Source organism: Sparus aurata, chromosome 6 (assembly GCF_900880675.1).
Source record: "Sparus aurata chromosome 6, fSpaAur1.1, whole genome shotgun sequence".
Taxonomy (NCBI): Eukaryota; Metazoa; Chordata; class Actinopteri; order Spariformes; family Sparidae; genus Sparus; species Sparus aurata.
Window position 1 is genome coordinate 27,695,845 of NC_044192.1, and position 18,273 is coordinate 27,714,117.

Consider the following 18,273-nt stretch of genomic DNA (forward strand, 5'->3'; position numbering starts at 1 on the left):
TACTCACTGAAATACTCCTTTATTCCAAATGCAGGATCAGGTCAGCCAAATAAAACATGCATATGTTGTTTTTGCCATTTTCTATCTCTACATTATAGATATTTAATACATAAATGATTCTATCCATACAAAATATAAAAATATGTGAGGCCTCATTTACAACCATATTTACACACACTTCCTTAACTTAAGTGAAATTATTAATTCATTTATCTATGTACATACTATTAACTGAATACAATAGTACAGTATATCCTATGTCTAAATCACATTGCATGAAAAAGCTAAACTGTACCAAACCGACTACCTTGCACACTTGTTTGCTGCATGGGAATGAAGTCATGAGAAAATTGCACATCAGCTTTTGTTAACGTTGTGACTTGATGTAACTGTTAGCCTTAATACTCAGGAGATATTCCGAAACATTAAAATGAACAAACATGCAAACACTGTTGCTTTTTCACTGTTTACCGACTGTAACTCATCACTGACTTTCAATCACTTGATATTCAACACTCAACAATACTGAATAAATGGACTGTGAGTTTTATTTATTTTTCGTTCCAGATGGCGGGTGTTAGTGTACACAAGCTGGACAAAGAATCGTTGGCTGTTCCAAGACTCAGGACGTTAAGAGATGATGCAATTCTTGCTTTTTCTGCGTTTGCGGGTGTGTAACTGCCCGCTGCGGTTGGGTCCGCCCATCCCTGCGTTGTTGTACTTATGGACAAGCTCCTGGTTGCTGAGGTAGCGCAGCTGGATGGGTCTAGGGATTGGCTCGCCCAGAAAGTACCCTTCATCCTCCGATTCGGAAGATGATGAGCAGGTAGAGCACCAGTCGTCGTCATCATAATCATCCCAGGAGTACTGGTTCAAGCCAGTGCGTCGGCCAGCCCCTGGATTCTGTAGAGTCAGATCTGAAGTGGTCCTGGGGCACTGCCTGAAGGGTTGGGGCTGGTATCTTCCCCCTCCACCTCCTATTCCATACTGGTCCCTGGCGCTCCTTGGTGGTGGGAAACGGTCGTAATCCTCACGGACAAGCAGCTGTGGTCGTTCTTGTGGTCTTGTCCTGCGCTCTGCCACCAAGTTGAGAGCGTTCTCTGAACGAGACCGACGCGATCTCCGGGAGCGGTGGTGGTGGTGCCGGCGCCTCTGGGGAGTGTCCTCTGGAGCATCTATCCGGACACTTGCTCTCCTTCCACCTCCACCACTGACACTTCCCACCCTGCGCTCACTGATGGGTGGCAAGCGGGCAGCGTTGGCGCTGCTCACCAAACTCACCCTATCCTCCTCCTGGAAGGTGAAGCCAGGTGGTAAATGATTCATACCCATACCCACGCCCATGGCAGAGGGGTCGCAGTACTGCAACTTGTATGGGGCGGACCTGGGAGGCTCCATTTCCATGTAGGGCTGACCGGCAGTGAGGCTGTGAATGGAGTCAGAGCTACGAAACTGCAATGAGGAGTTGAGGGTGTCCATGTTACTTTTCTCAGACACATTCATTCCAGAGTCTTTGCTCAGGTCCGGCATGGAGAAACGAGAAAGGTGCTCCTGACGCTTTCCTCCTCCATCTGCTGAGTTACCTGCAAGCACACAGAGCTAAATTTAGTCTCAACTACACCTTATATTCATTTATTTTCAATCACATTGAATTTTAGGTTACAGAAGTTGTGATGAGTATAACCAACAAGGTCAAGCAGAGGTCTATTGACCGCTACCGTACCCACCTGTAGCATTGGACAGGGCCAGTGACTCCATGGATCCTCTCGGGGTCTGCTCCAGAGGAGTCAGTTGCTCAGTGAAGTTAAGTGCATTGATGGGGTTTCTGCTTCTTGCCACCTGGGTTGCTGGAGGCCCCACATCTCTGTCCCTCTGAAAGCCATGCAAACTGATCGAGCGCTTGTCAGAGGAGAAGCCGTTGTGTTGCTGAGAACAATGGGACACCTCTGTGAAGCTCTTTTGGGTCCTCAGTTTTGGAGGATAGTACTCCTCCGGAGCTGGCTGCTGGAACCATGTCTCATTGAACGATTTGCCCTTCATGGCCGAGATGGGTGGTCTCTTCAAACCTCCATTGTCCTTGATCCTGTGATCCTGCTGTTGATTGTTCTGGCCAGGGCAGGTGGGATTATAGGCAGTCCTGACATTGCACTGGCTGAGGAGTTGTAGAGGGGTAGGATGGTTGACAGTTGGGTCTGATTGGGGTTCATAATTATAGTCGTCTGTTGCTTGCTCTTGGTTCTGCCAGGCAGGTGGATCGCGAGTCAAACTTGGCGTTTGACTGGAGAGACTAAGAAGATCCATTTGTAAAGACAGTGGGTCCACTTCCCCTGAAAATCTCTCAGTCTGACCTCCACCCCCACCTCCTCCAATCTTTCCTGTCTTGGAGCTGCGTCTGGACTCTCTGGTGGAGCGAGCACTCTGGAAGGCAGAATCAGAGGAATCCGAGCCATTGGGCTCCTCCCCCAGACTGCAGGAGCGGGAGCAGAAGATCTGTCCCTGCTTGGGAAGGAAAGGCCGACCCAACAGAGAGCGTTTGCAGCGGGCGCAACAGAAACAGCCCTCTGTGGCGTGCCAGTGCTGCCCATCATATGTCATCTGGCCTTGGTCAATGCCTGCGAGAAAGATAAACACCACATGAATCCACAGGGTTTATGTAAAATGACAGATCATGGGACAGATTGTGTACAAATGCAAAATTAAAACTTCAAAGCAGCATGTCTTCATCAAAGACCTCTAAATTAAAATCTAAATGTCTTTATTTAAAATGCTGTTTTATGTGACAATAGAAGCACATTACATAGTTGCTTGTTGAGTGAGAAAATGGAGCTGGGGGCTGTAACTTAACTGCTCTTGGGGGAAAACTCATTATAGAGCTTGCCCGGCATTGTATAAACAGATTGCATTTTGAGTATGCTTGCAGTTGTAGCGGGGGGAAAGAAAACCAGCTATTTGCTAATGGCTGCCATCTGGTTCCAGTATGTTTTCTGGTGGTTTCAATTTATAATCAGTTGTGTTTTTTTGGGGCCAAATATTTTTCTGTATCCTGTCTGACAAATAATTACAGAGCAAATTTGCTGAGAGGTATGTGCCAAAATCACACCTGGGTGTCCTGTTAGGGGGGGTACACACACATCCATACACACACAGGCAGAGTTTTAACAGGAGGTGGCATGAGGCCAAAAGGCCCTAATATGAAGGTTTCCCGCTGGAAACTACCCCAGTTTTTCTCTCAGTTGGAGTGCTATAGGTTGGGAGATGTTTAAATTTGTATTTTACTGACACTTGATGGACAAGTCTGTGATAAAAACAGATCCTGGGGTTGAAAAGACACTTGATACAGTCATCCCTTTGCCCCTGGTTGGTTTCAAGTGCATGATATGTACTACACATGTTTATGTGCGCTATAAACTGAGGCCTCTGTGGCCCTCTGCTATGTGCCCTTGCCTTGAATGCATGACCATGGATGACATCATTCATCCCTCTGTGTTCCTCGCTTAAAAAAAAATTAGGTCACCTTTTCACCCTCCTTGAAAAAAATTAAACTTCCTCATTGTATCCTGCATTATTAATATTTTCTCTAAGGGTTTCTTTGCATGACGTGCTGCTGATTAATGCTGTTTGCATTAACATTAATAGATGCAGGGTGGTGGGGAAGCATACCAATATGTTCCCCGCAGGAGTCGCAGTACTCTGCGTAGAGGGACTCGAAGCAGGAGCAGCAGTAGGGCCGTCCCTCCTTCATGATGTAGCGCTGGCCCCCAAGCACAGTCTCGCACTCGAAACAGCAGAAGTGCTTCATGTGCCAGTGACGGCCCTCTGCCTCGGTGCACTCATCCGCAAGGATGATCTAAGGAAGGAGAGAGGAAAGAGTATCGTTTATCACACGTCCTCGGAGGTACAACCTCAGTTGGGTTATTACTGCGCGCTAAATGACAATACAAAGGCCCCCCCCCCCCCCCCCCCCCATACGCACCACTTTCACCACTTAGATCACCCTCTTAGTCCCCGACTTGTGTAGGAGGCTAATGTGTTTGGGGACTTGGTGAAATCTAGATGGTGCTTTTACTTTTAATTATGCTGCGGTTAAAACACAGGGGTGCTTTTAAAGTACTAACAGTGTCCTTGTACCCATTTGCAGAGAGAGTAAGTCAGTGCTAATGGTAGGGAAATTGTTAGCCGACCCCATTAGACTGGAAAAAAAAACCCCTGTGTGTTGGGAAGCCAGTGACCGTCATGTGACAGCAGTTTGCGTATGTAGGAATGCATATGTGAAAACTCTGTGTGGGTAATTACTTCATAAATAGCACTACTGTCACTGTCTAACATTACAGGCACAGTATGTTCAAGTTGGTGACATGTGTGTCTGTTAACACATGATCATCCATGTGCAGGCATGTGCTGGGCATTTACCTCATCACAGGCGGTGCAGCGAGGCTTCAGCCTCTCTGCGTGGTGCCGGCCGCAGTAGATCTTCCCGTCCTGGTAGAAGTAGATGAGGTCCACCAGGAGCTCGTTGCACATGCTGCACACAAAGCAGGCCGGATGCCAACACACGCCGTGACCTGCCCGTGACGCGAACACAGCAATGTCGCCGCCGTTTATCTGGCCTCCGCACTAAAAAGAGGAGGAGGAAGAAGAAGAATGTTTTTGAGAAGAGGTTGAAGCCACGCCGATTCTATCGTAACATGCTACTGATAAGATCCTACTTCTCTCCAGATTCCTGAACCCAGGGTAGTGGTTAAAACCCAGCAGCAGCTGTATGCTTCTTTTTATAGTCCAACCTAAAATCTGCACTCCTGGGCATCCAGTAGGCAAGTGGGGGACCTTTCATGTATGGTAAACCCCATCTCCATATATCCCCATGGAGATGGGGTATATATATGTATATATATATATGTATGTGTATATATATATGTATGTGTATATATATATATATGTATGTGTATATATATATATATATATATATGTATGTGTATATATATATACATATATATATATATATACATACATATACACACACACACACACACACACACAATGATATTTACAATAGGACATGTCAAATAAAAGCAGCACATCCTCACAAATCAGAAGCTTGCAGAAACAAATCAAAAAAAACAGTAACTTGGGAAGGTTCAAATGACCAACTGATTGATCCATTAATGGTCTTGGTTCTGCAGCAGCTCATAATTGAAGATTATTAAGTGTCAACAGTTATCCAAGAAGCTCAAGTGTCAGTTTCTTGGGATCTTTAACCAGGTCAGTGCTGATACTGATCCAGTGTATCAGATCGGTGCATTTCTGACACTAACACAATTTTGCATGAAAACTGGACCAGACTGAGAGCACAAGGGTGTGTTTTGCATGTCTGTCCAGGTAGTGCAGGGAGAAAGTGGTCGGATGCTGGTGGGGCAAAGGGGGGATATAAAATTTAAGTGATCTATGGTATGATAAAAAGGAGAGAGAGGCCAGCGTGGAGGTGTAAAGGTAGAGAAACCGTAAAGATAAACGAGAGGGAGCGCTAAGGAGACGGGGGGAAAGGTCAGGGACGCAAAGTAGATTTAGAGGGGTGAGAAGATGGAGACGATGGAGGGAGAGTTACAATCAGGTTATCTAACTGGCACAAAGCCGACTGCTGCACAGAGGCCAAAAAGGGGGGGTTGGGAATTCAATCAATACACACTCTCCTAACAATCTGCTCCCTCACGTATGTGTGTGTGTGTTTGTGTGTGATTCTGCTGAGCCAATGAGAAACACGAGCTGTAAAGCAGATGTACACCTGGGGCACACACACAACAGAGAGAAACTCCATTTTGCTTGTTGTACACACAGAAACAAATGGCTTGTGGATGCTGAAGTTAGTGGTTAAAGTTTGTGGTTTAAAGAACACTTCAGTGCACTCTGTAGTCCCATAAGGCCACTATAACAACACATGTAGACGATATATTAAATATTGATGGGACACTGAAATACTTTCAGGACAGCAGCTTTGCATGTTAGCTCTCTGAGGTATTATATAAGGCTATGTTTGAAGACAAACACATACTGCGATTGGTTGAGTCCGACAGCTGCTATTGAAAAGGGAAATATAAGACACAACATACAAACATGTCCGCCGGCTCAAGATCTTCTTCGGATCAACGCTTTGGGGTGAGAAGTACAAGGTCACAAGGTTGTCATAAAAGTAGACGTGTTTTGTGTCTCTGCCCTTTATATGTCAACACCATGCTCCTCTCGTACATCATAACAAAGACCTGAAATGCCAGCAGGCTGTTCGGTATGTCCGTCACACGACTCACTGCTTTCATACCACCGGCCACATGATGCACCTTTGATCTCGTCACACTTGATTCCCTCCTGTCACGGGAAGCGATGCCGAAATGGCATTTGGAAGTGAAACGATGGGCCTCTTTCAGATCATCTGTGATCTTGTCATAACTCAAGGAAACGAGACAAAAAAGCATGTTCTTTTTTTCTGCATATCCTGTCAGCTACCTGTTCGCAGATCGCCCCAGTCATCGTCACGGGGAATGGCCGGACGTTCCCGCGGCCCAGGTTCTCCCGTTTCCTTTGGTTACTGAAGAGTTTCAGTTCCCGCTTCTCCTCGTCATCCAGACTGTTGCAGTAGCGTACCTAGACAGACAGACAGACACACACACATACACACATCAACATACACCTGTAAAGTTTGATCTGTTACACAGATATAGAGATTTGAAGGTGATTGCCTGCGTTTCTTAAAATCAATATATCATCATCAAACCTTGGAACTGATGCCACGACGAAAGGAAATGAAAGTCAGTAAAAATGTCCGACTGTGCTAGCACTTTCTGATCAGGACTTTATGCGCTCGCTGTCACAAATGATAAAGATGTTATTTCTGCCAAGGGGTTTCCCAAATGGCTTAACAGGAGGATGAACATGCTGAAAGTAATTTTTTTGTCGACATTTCAATATTTCTATCGTTTTCCGTTCCAAGAAGCTGAGATCAGCTTGATCTGTGCTACGGGAATCAGGAGTAAAAGAGGGAACAATCAATCAAATCTTCTGCAAAATAAAACCAATGAATTACGGCAACAAAAGTAGCCTTGTTACAGACCTCTGATCATTGTTAACATCTATTCAGATATGTCTGGTGTTGTGCTTACTGGCGGCTTTCTCTCCAGCTGGAGAAACATTCAACTAATCAAAGCTTAATCGGCAGGATTCTGAAAGTGGACGTCATCTTGCTACATCGCTAGCTAGCTAGCGACATTCAGGGAAAACAGTTGCAGATAAAACTGCTGCAAAATAGTGGCACATAGTTGTCATGAGTCAACTTAGTAAAAAACAATAACCCCTCTGTGACAGAGTGACAATGCCGAGTCAGACAAAATAAGCCACCTCTCAGGCAGATATTTGCTAAGACTGTCATGATGATGACACTGAACAGCGAACTAAAACAGGACGGCAACCCAGTCGGATTATGAGGCTAGTGAGGGGCTGCCAAACAGTGCCGATATTCTTAGTGATGTCATCACGTGTTCCTGACAGTCATACTAATATATCCAGATTAACTGTGGTGATGATGTATTTGTGCGAAAAGCGTAAATAGGCAGCTATACACTCGACACCTCACTATCTCATCTCTGCCCATTTAGAAGAGCGACCCCAAAAAAAGAATTCCTGTGTCTGTCTCCTCCCTTATCCTCCTTTTATCTCTGCATTGCCCTGAAGGAGGGGAGTGAGGGAGGGAAAGCTAGATGGATGGATGGATGGATGGAGGCGGTGGGGGAAGGGGTCAGTTTGGACGCTCACCTCATTGTCATGGGGCGGGAGCTGATGGAGCAGCTGTTTGATGCGGTATTTCTCTCCTGGGCTGTTCACATAGGGCACCTTGTCCTCGGGCAGGGAGCTGTAGTACTGATGAACCTGACCAGGGAGAGGAGGAGAGTGATGAATAACAACACCACACCTACAACGTGTGAAGAGGTCGACAAACCCAAAAAAATACATCTTTACATTGTTTTACAATCAGTTAAGCTGATTAAATGATGGTTATGTCCGTGAAATGTTTCAAAATAAAAATCCATCATGAGCTTTGATACGCTTACAACCTTCCAACTGCTTATTTTGTCTGCACAAATGTCAAAACACTGAGATGGACACGGTTAACAATGTGAGAAGAGACTGCTACAAATCCTCAATCCAAAAAAGATGAAACCTTGATTACCCAAGGCGATTAAATAAGTATTAAAACACTGTCAATTAATCGTCTCAACACCAAAAAAAGGACTAAGTGAACAGGGTCTACATTTACACTCACACACACACTTAAAATCACTTTGATTTATGGCCCACCAGCAGAGAGTTAATGGAACCTCGCCTCTCCATCTTTGCTCACTGACACAGGAATGTATTACTGATCTGTCAAATGCCCACACACTCACACGCGCACACACACACACACACACACACACACACACTCACACACACACACACACACTCACGCACACCCACGCATGCACACACACACGAAAAACAAGTGAACACTTACACATGCATACGAGTGTGCGCGACAGCAGGATTCATGCTAATCTGGCTTTTCCAAATTCCGTGGACATTCCTTACATTACCTCTGCAGACAATGAGTGTCATCTCTGTGTTATTTATTGCACTCTTTTTTCCTTTTTTTTTTTTTATTAGACTGTAACAGGGGGCCGGGGTATAATAGAGGTTGGGGAGTAGCGTATAAGTGTGACTGGAGGGGGTGCAAACCATGAAAGCCATAGGGCTTAAAGAGAGATTTGAGGACAAAGGCTCTATAAAGAGAGAAGAAGTAATGAATATGTTAGACGGATGAAAAAAAGAGTCTAAGCTGAAAAAAAACAAAAACAATACAGGCGAACACGTAGTGAAGACTTGGAGTGTAAAGAAAGGCAACATGATCGATACCTGCTGACTAGGTCAGGCCAATCTTAATGACCTATCTGTCTACTAAATGGATCTACTGACTAGAAGCCATCAGCTTTGTCCTTGGCAATAACACAACAGAGACAGTCAGTGAAAAACGCAGGCACGCATCGGTATGTTGTGACCAAAATTAAAATGGTGCTGCTTTAAGAAGTCACATTTGGTATCAGGACCGTTTCCTCAAAGCTTCAAACAAGCATGTTTGTTGTTGGGAGAAATTTATAGCAGGAGCCTCTTGTTGTAAGTGTAACCTAAATCCTTTGCTTTGCTTTTGTTGGCTTCCACCGGCTTTGGCGAGGGACACCGGATCTGTGTCCAGGAGCGCGGCTCAGGACACCGGGGGGGGGGGGGGGGTATCTCAGGATAGTCCATGAAAGACCCACTGTGGTCAAGCACTGATAAATCTCACAGCAGCGCCTGTGCCCACACTTCCAGATGCAGGCACACGCACGCGCGCACGCACACACTGCTAATGATAAATTACGAAACACGCTTCCAACAACAACAGGGCTACAATCTGGAGGTGAAAGGCACATTGCCCCCAGGAAAAGATCTAAAGACAGATACACACACATGCAGACGCACACGCTTACGCGCACGTAATGGACGCAGTGAGAGCCAGGAGGAGCAGCTTGTGATAATAACTGTAATCGAAAGCAGATGAAACTAAAGACAGGGCAGACAAATTCGAACTGTACTGAAAGGAGTGTTTTTAAAAGCTGAAGCAAATGGTAGGACAGTGCAGCTGAGTGACAAGAGTGATCGCTTCATACAGCTGGTTTCTATTGCCGTTAATGGCCAGACAGCCAGAGGAAAAGACACCACCAGGCACCACTCCTGACATTCTCTCAACGAGCCACTTTACAGCGGTTAGTGGACTGAGATATTATATTGTTGAGAAAACACTGGTAGTAACGGGCCAAACATGGTGGGAAAGATGGTGTTTTCATAGCTAAGTGAGCAAATTTAATGGCCGTCTTTTCACTTTGTGTCCTGCTACTCTCACGTCTTCGCTGCTGCGTTCGAGCGGCCACAGCTCGACAACACTGCAGTCAGCACACTTGTGGCAGCAAATTGAATGCGGTTTAATGTTAAAAGACCCGGGCAGTCTAATTAAGCACGAAACATGGGCTATACCAAACAATTACAATGCAGTAGACTCTTTTTTCACGAGAGTCTGCAGCTATGCTAGCAGCCCTGTGAGGTACTATAGCGATGCTTTGAACTACGTGCTAACATTAGCATGCTAACATGCTCACAATTACAATAAGTGCTATGGTTGGTTTAACAGGTATAACGTTCACCACTGAAAGAAACCTTCGTTTGGTGTGTATGCATTTGCAAATTATTTACCAGAAGAATTTACCAGTTTGTTATACTTTAGTTTGTTATGCTAGCCCCAACATTTGAAGGACCACTAACTGAGCTAACTAGCAAACGGCGACTTCAGTTAGCAGTCACTCTGGTGACATGCTGCCCCGTGTTTATTTTGAGTATGAATTCAACATGTGGCAAAATCTTACATACTGCACCTGCACCATGTATTGCGATATAGGCCAAAAATATTGCAATATTACCATATTTCAAGTCATATTTACCAGCCGTACTTTCACATCCACACAAAAGTTGAGAGACTTTACTCTGGTTCCAAATGTCTGACCCACATTTCCGTCGTCAGAGCTGTGCCAGTATGGCTAAAAATGAGTTTGACTGACTTTCAGTTGATCTGAACTAGCATCATTCAGTGGAGTGTAAAGAACTCTGCGTTTTCTTTTTATAGCCTTTTCATTTATCTCTCATTCACAGCTGCTGGCTGTAATCGGGTCAGGGGCTGACAGTTCTCTTAGTCCTTGAACTCGGATGGGAACGGTTCTAATTGTCCTCAGGTCCATTTTGGAACAGGTCAAACTAGCCTCAGGTCCCTTTCAGACCGGCTCTTTGTTGTTTCAAAGTTAATTTATCCGAGCTGCTGGTCCCTTTCAGAACATGGAGAGACTTCTAGAGTTTGCATGAATAACATTGAAATGATTTCATAATCCACATGTGAGCGATCTGAAGAAAAAAAAAAAATCATGTTCGACTGCAAATTAAAATCAGATCCTGGTAGATGCTGAGCAGAGACTGCAGCTCTTGCTACGTGATGATAAAAAAAACAACAAAAAAACACCAGTTACAGGCCACTGCTGAGTAACATACTTGGCCTTGACAAGCTGTAACTTGGCAACGTCCAATAATTTATTTGAGAAGGATGGAGAGAAGAGAGCAAGAGGAGACAGTGGGAGAGAGAATATTGGCAGGCCCTCCCTCACACTGCAACTCAATAACATCTCCAACACACTCAGCAACGGCTGTACTTGGTAATAAAGATCCACATTCTCTTATTGGGTCTGTATTTCAGCGATTGTTGACAGGAACACACACAGGAGAATTGAACAGTCCCAACTAAGAGCTCAGTTATCCCACATAATCCTTAGATATATCTGATTGAATTAGCAGTCCGAGTCTGAAATCTCTCGTTACAGAGCGGTGACTTTACACCGCTGCTGGCTGAACAGCCGACTCATACAGCGCACCGGCTCCCCACGGGGGAAACCTAAACCCACAGTTCAGATCCTGGAGATTAGTTTTGTGTTTACCATCTTGCTCCATTCTCACTCTGTCTCTACCTCGTGCAGAGGAAGGCCCGGTGTTGAAAAGCCCCACATCGGGCGTACTTCCGCTCTTCTGTGAGAGGTCACACAACATGTTTCCACAGACTGAATGACTTCGACGTCAGGTTGGAAAAAAATGGAAATTGCTATAGCTACGGACACCTCTCAACTAGGCTGTTAGGAACACTTTTGAAGGTGACAGTTTTCAAAATTGTTTAGATCAAGGCTGTTTAGTATTCTGCGTGTGTGATACTACACACTATGGCCGGACTGTTCCTGAGGTCATATCACCACTAGACGAGAACCTAATTGACTTCAGGGTTATAGACGAGTGACCCTGGAGGGGAATGAAAAATAGCTTTGTTCAGTCCTCGGAGGTGAAAGCGGGGGGCTGTGCCAACATTGTATTGAACTGTTCATTGCTCAGTTCATCAACAAAATGAAACCAGCTTCCATAAACGCTTCTATTGTCCTATAAAAATGGAAACCCTCCCTCTGGTGCAGACCTACGCTGCAGTCGTGTATAGTAAAAGAGGATTTTCTTCAACATGCATGGAACCATTCTAATGCGTTTGTGTATCACGTAGGCTTGGCTTAGCGGTGCTGAGGGCGGTGAAACCTGCTGTTAACATATTTGCAGGCGGAATGAATTGGAGATTAATTTGACTGCTGGAGCCACACAATCCTCGTTATCCATTAGCCCGCAGAAGGAGCAGTCAGCAGAACTGGTGAGCCATCATAAGGTGAGATATAACTGCCCAGTTACACCCTTTGCAACATTATACAAAAGGTTTACAATATACTGGAAGGTATGTAAATGTATGAAATTTAAACATCTGGGCTAATATGACAATTTTAATTCCCTGAACTCGCATTGCAGTGAGTATGGTGAGCTTATTATTAGCTGTGATATAAATGTGACTCTCGTTGTCATTTCATCTATTTTTAGTATATTTGAGTCCTGACCTGCCAATGCACTCTAGTCTTAAAATCTACTTTAGGACAACAGACAATACTTTGAAAATAGAGGAAAGACGTTTTTTCAGAAATAGCTCAAAGCTGTGGTCTCAATTGATTAGATTCAGCCATTTCTCCACTTTTGTGGAATTAAGTGCTTCTGGCTTGACACAAACAGCACCTTCAGCGGACGAGGCCCAACGGTCACTAGGCGGTGTTTACAGTCAGGCATGGCTGACAAAACTGCACAATTCTACAGATCTTTCTCATAGACCTCATTGGTGTGGTCCAGCATCGATGTGATGGGGCCCAGATAAGTGTAAGTGTAACGTGTCAATACCTGCTCGGGCTTGAGCCCCGGTGGTACCCAGGCGTACTCCTCCAGGGCGCAGCCGGAGTCGTCGTCTGAGGTCGAGTTCCTCTGGAAGTCGTACATCAGCTTGGTGACCGTCTTCTCCATCTCTACAGGCATGGTTGTCACTGCATGCTCCTCACGACGACACTTACAGTGCACACAGATCTTCCTACCGTGGACAAACACAGGACAAAGAATATCTGTCAAGCCATATGTCACAAGAAGCCTCAGATTAGAAATGAAAGCAGCAGTGTTGTGATTTGAAATTAGCGTTGTGCATTTTAACTCAGTATCTCAACTCCATTGAGGTGAAAACAAACAGCCAGTTTAATAAATCACTCTGTAAATAGAACTACTTTGGGGGCTATAGGGTTTCAGCAGAAACAAGACGTCATACTGCGCTGCTGTTCAGGCCTCTGAAGCCTGCCATTAATCACAGAAAATAAAAATAACACAAATTACTTCTTTCATAGGTAACCTCAGACAACCTGTAAAAAGAGGTTAAATCCGTCACCCTACCTAATTACTTGTAGGCACAGCAAGATTCTGTGAAAGTCTTGACTTCTGCTCAAAGCCGCATATGCATGTTTGCAGACCCTCTACCCAAACGATGTGAACCTCACACAGTTCGAAGGTCAAGGCTTCCCACGGCAGCTCTCACCGTAAAATGTGGGCACAAGCACAACGCTCAACAATCCCCCAGGGTACCGAGAACAAGGACATAATCACAAACAGGGTATGGAAATTAGCAGAATACAGCCAGTGACAGTGACGGAAAGCAGTACTGTACAGACTCACAAACACGCACACCGAACACACACTTCCCTGTGTGCACGGTTAGCGAGAAACACTAGCAGATGCTAAGCCAGGACAGTGCTCCACTCTCATTAGTCAAGCGGACCCACCCAGCTGTAAAATGGAAAGTATCCATGTGTGAGTTGGGAGTGTTTGACGCCGACACTCCTCCTGTGAGCTTTCATCTTGAGTCTTGTCCAGAGAGTAATAAAGTGTTCTTATACTTCATGGACTCTAACAATTATTCTGGAGTGTTGTCTTACAAAATATTGGGATTTACAGTCATAAATGATTGTTTGGAGAATGACACAGAACTATGACGTCTCACGAAAAGCAGAACATATTTTTTTTTTAAAAAACATAAGCCACTTTCAGCATATATCTCTACATGAATCCAAAGGGGGAAGACACTCTGTACAAACAGAGTCTCGTGTCCTTGACAGCTCTAAGTCCCTGCATGAAAAGGAAACTCTGGGTGGCCTCAAGGTTGCATCCCACTAACCCTTGCTGCCCCTCAGGCGGCCAAACCCGGGAGACAATCCCATTACCTTCCCAGACGGACGCCTGCCTGTCTGACAGACAGCGCTACGGAGGAGCTTAAGGATACTCGGGACACTGTTTGACAGACTGACAGCTTGGCTGGCCGAGGATCTGTTGCTGTAAAGTGCTTGGAGCGCAGACAGCACCATGTGGAGAGCTGGCCAAGTCTCACCTTGTCTGCGGCTCAAAGAAGCACTTCTTGTCCCAGTCTTGAGTCTTGGTTAACAAAGCACTTCAGTCTAGGTGGCTTAACACTGATGGGTTTTGGTGATAGAATGGACACTGGAAAAACTACAGCTCTCAAAGTAAAACACCCCACTGACATACCACAACTGAGCATATGACATGTACTCCCTATAAAGAAAACATACAAATATATAGGTCGGACGTTGGACGAATTCTCCGTCGCCACTTGAGATTCCTCGCCATCCGCCAGGAGCCTAACAGCCTATTACTGTCAGCTCCTGCTTTCAGCACAGCACGGAGCGCAGAGGCAGACCTCAGCAGCTTCTGCTGTCATTATGGAAGGGCGAGCCACAGGCTTTACAAACCAACTCCATAAATATTAACAAAAAACATGAAGTGGCTGGATATGATCGTCGTGAATATTGATGGGTATGATAAACAGAGAGGTGATGCAGCTCAAGGAGACAAAGTCATCAAGTAGCTGTCAGACTGGCAGAAGGCTGTCCCAGCGGCAGGATGCTATAGCCGGGGGCGACACAGCTTGCCTCATTACAGCCCTGCATTGTCACCATCATTACTAATTTAAGACTAATTTAACTGGTTTACACACACACAAAAATGCCCGCATCTACAGAAACACACACTCTGAGTGGGGACGATGACTGAAAGCGAAAGGCAACAGCACCAAAGGTGAAGACAAAAAGGATTAAGCATGTTTGGACACCTCTTCCATTCTTGTTGGTTAGCGGTTATTTCTGCCTTGGGGGGGCTTGGAGATAAGAGTATACAAATAGCTGGAGCTGAAGGAAAGCATTTCACACAGCATTCCTTCTGAGAGGGTGCATCGCAATGTCCCTGCCCCACCAGTGCCTATGCAGTCTCTGAGGAGTTCAATCTGGAGGCAGACAAGCTCATGACCTTTGGAGAAACATGTCTCTAACCCGGTCTCCCAGTCCAGATGTGTGATGAAGACCTTCCTCCAGTGATTCACCTGGCAAACATCTGATCGGCGCTGGCAGAGATACTGTAGGCCTACAGGGGGTTTGTTGCTCCTTCCCTCCCCTTCCATCCTCATGATTTACGACACGCTTCATGCACATGCCTGGGATTTCCCCTCCGCTGAAACTTAATCCCAGAGCTTCCCCTTGTAATCTACATGATTTCAATTAGGAGAGATTTGGGGACCTTGCTAAAACAAGCCAAGTGCATCAGTGACGCCTCATAAATGACTCCAAGGTAAAGAGAAGGAAGTTAAAAACACGTGCTCCTTGTGCAAGAATGATTGGCCTCTTAATCTCCTGGGAGATGTAAATGCAGCCGCACCATTGGTCAGATGGAGTCTGAGGTTTGTTAAAGACCCGGGGGTTGTGTTGTTGGAGAGTAATCCCAGTGACCATGATGTCAGTGGGCAATGATTCACCGCTTCGGGTTAATTATCATCATCCTGCTCCTCTAGATTAGACCAGTTACCTCGGCAACGGGCAATTTTAATAAGTAACTTGTCTGATAGACCCCCCTGACAGTAACAAAAAAGAGTTGCTCCAATTGTTTTAGGTCAGTACTGCAAAATCTTCAGCATGTATGGTCACAAGTGTGGCCAAAAGCAAGCAGTCTTAAAAGTCTGTTTGGATTTAACATCTGACTAAAGCAAAGTAAAGGTTGACTCACAGAAATGGTCTTTGCAAGGCAATAATTAGGGCTAGGGGTTGTAAACCTAACACCACAGTTGGGAATAAGGGCAGAGGACTCGATTCAACTCAGGCTTTAGAAAACCATCTGACTCAACTGTATCCAAGAGGAAGTAAAGACTGAAGTCTCATTCCACTCTCATTCTTGAGCTTCGCCCAAAAACCGCTGCAACTTTTCCATGGCATCACTCTCTAGATGGCCAGATTAAAATCCCATATTTAAATGGAAGCTCTGCACAAACAGCCGAGGTTGGATGACAAGGGAGGAGAGCGCAGAGGAGAGAACAGCTGGGCGCAGACTGCAGCCAAGTCATGTCTTCTTTTTTTCGTGCCGCTGCTTTTGTTTTCTCTGGATGAAGTGGGGGAAGACGAGGACAGACCCCTCTCTCCTTTTGTTTGGTGATTACAACATTTCCGTTCAGTGTTTTGAAGCTGTTGCAATTTTCAGGGGCTTGGAGGAATATCCCCACTTTCACAAACGATCAATATACAAGCAAAAGATACACAACGCTGCACCAAACGTTGGAGCCACTAGGAGTTCGCAGTTAGACATGACTGGAGGTGTTCCCGACAAGAATCAGGCTCGACAAAAGACGTTTTACATTAGTGGCCAATTAGTAAGAGCCAGATGCATCGTGTTCCTGAGGACAGAGATTAGGCCCGCATCCACCTGTCATAACAAATTACAGCGAGGCAAAGTCCTGCCCTCTTTAACGCTAGACTTCGGTCCACTAGCAACCTGATGATGACTTTTTTTTCTGCCGTAGTGGACAATACTGTAAACAACTAGTTTTTTAGCATTCAACAATGACAGCTCCCAAGATGCTTCATCAATTGTACGCATGGAGTTTAGCTATTAACATAGTTCTGTAATGTTTTCTGTGGCACTTGGGGAAACGTTTGGTTTAAGAAAAAAAAATGACCCTGATGATGTCATCATGGTTAATTATGGACATGAAGATTTCATTTTCAACAGAACTGGGGGTGAAGGGTTTGTAGTTAGAGGTCGACGGTTCTAATCTGTAGCCCCTTTTACACAACCTGCTCATGGTGGTAATGTTGCGCCGTTACTCTGCCTTGTCATTCTGTATAAGACGTCCGAACACTGAATGCCATTGGTTTGATTGTAATGAGGGGGTCTTCTTTATTGTGGGTTCTTTGTTTAAAAAAGGGACTTTAGATACTCTTTGGTTGCATTTTGGGAAACGTAGTGCTTTTGGAGCTTGGTCCATGTTATCCCCAAAATGTGGGATATCTTGGCCTCTACCGCTTCCGTTTCAATCATTGTTGTTTTATCCCTTATCTTGCGAGCCCCCTCAACTGTGTGGAAGTATAACACAAAATCACTGGACTGGCCCTTTAATAGTGCACTTTAAGACGTGCAGTTGTTATAGAATGGACATCAAGTTTGGTTTTTGGGCTTTTCTACCTACTCCTGTTGAGCTTCCTGGGAAAGTATGACAATTTCCCCATTGCTCTCTCCCACTCTTAAGAATTGAGTGGTTCAGGATTTGCGAGGGGAAAGGGGAAGCAAGGGGGAAAGAGAGAGAGAGATGTGTACGTTACATCACACTGAGACTCTTTTCAGCTGCAGCCAGGCCATACTGTACTTGACACTGGATCGCATTACTTATTCATTCAGCTTTGACTTCTCCCATAAAGTGACAGCACTTTGGATGGCAACAGAGGGAGTGTCATGAAAGGGACAGGCTTCCAAGACGACCTCAGAACCAGACCTTAGACCAGAGCGAGACTGGCAGCCAGATCATTAGTGAATCTGTTAAACAACAACACATATTAAAAGGATTCAGGAGAAAATGTCTCAACAAATCCGCCAGCCGTTCTGGGATTTTTTCTCAGAATATTATGTTGACTGAGTGTCGGAGGGGAAAAAGAAGCTACTGTTTTTAAAATTTTTTTTTCCAGAGTCAGCTGCGGGTGTCAGAAATACTGTTGACCCTGCATTTGGGCTCCTCTCTGCTCAGTTAATGTTTGGACTGCTCTCATCAGACCTGAGGAGCCCAATGACACTGCAGCCAGCTGCTGAAGCCACATTATTCATCACTCCCCCCGTCAGTCCATTCATGTGCTAATCCAGTGACCCTTTACACCGCTCAAAAGTCGCCCTCTAAAATGGGTCAATTAGCCT

At 45.2% G+C, this 18,273-nt stretch overlaps 1 protein-coding gene across 2 annotated transcripts in view; it reads right to left on the reverse strand.

The window, feature by feature from the left end:
* The window catches only part of prickle2b (prickle homolog 2b), a 94,780-nt gene continuing 76,507 nt past the window's right edge, over positions 1–18,273 (reverse strand). For both annotated transcript variants that reach the window (XM_030420878.1, XM_030420879.1), the window contains 7 exons: positions 12,901–13,084; positions 7,798–7,911; positions 6,496–6,633; positions 4,411–4,614; positions 3,661–3,847; positions 1,728–2,612; positions 1–1,583 (listed from right to left, as the gene is read on the reverse strand). In XM_030420878.1, coding sequence (XP_030276738.1) covers positions 631–1,583; positions 1,728–2,612; positions 3,661–3,847; positions 4,411–4,614; positions 6,496–6,633; positions 7,798–7,911; positions 12,901–13,084 — 2,665 coding nt within the window. In that variant the 3' untranslated portion in view covers positions 1–630. The remainder of the gene's footprint in view (positions 1,584–1,727; positions 2,613–3,660; positions 3,848–4,410; positions 4,615–6,495; positions 6,634–7,797; positions 7,912–12,900; positions 13,085–18,273) is intronic.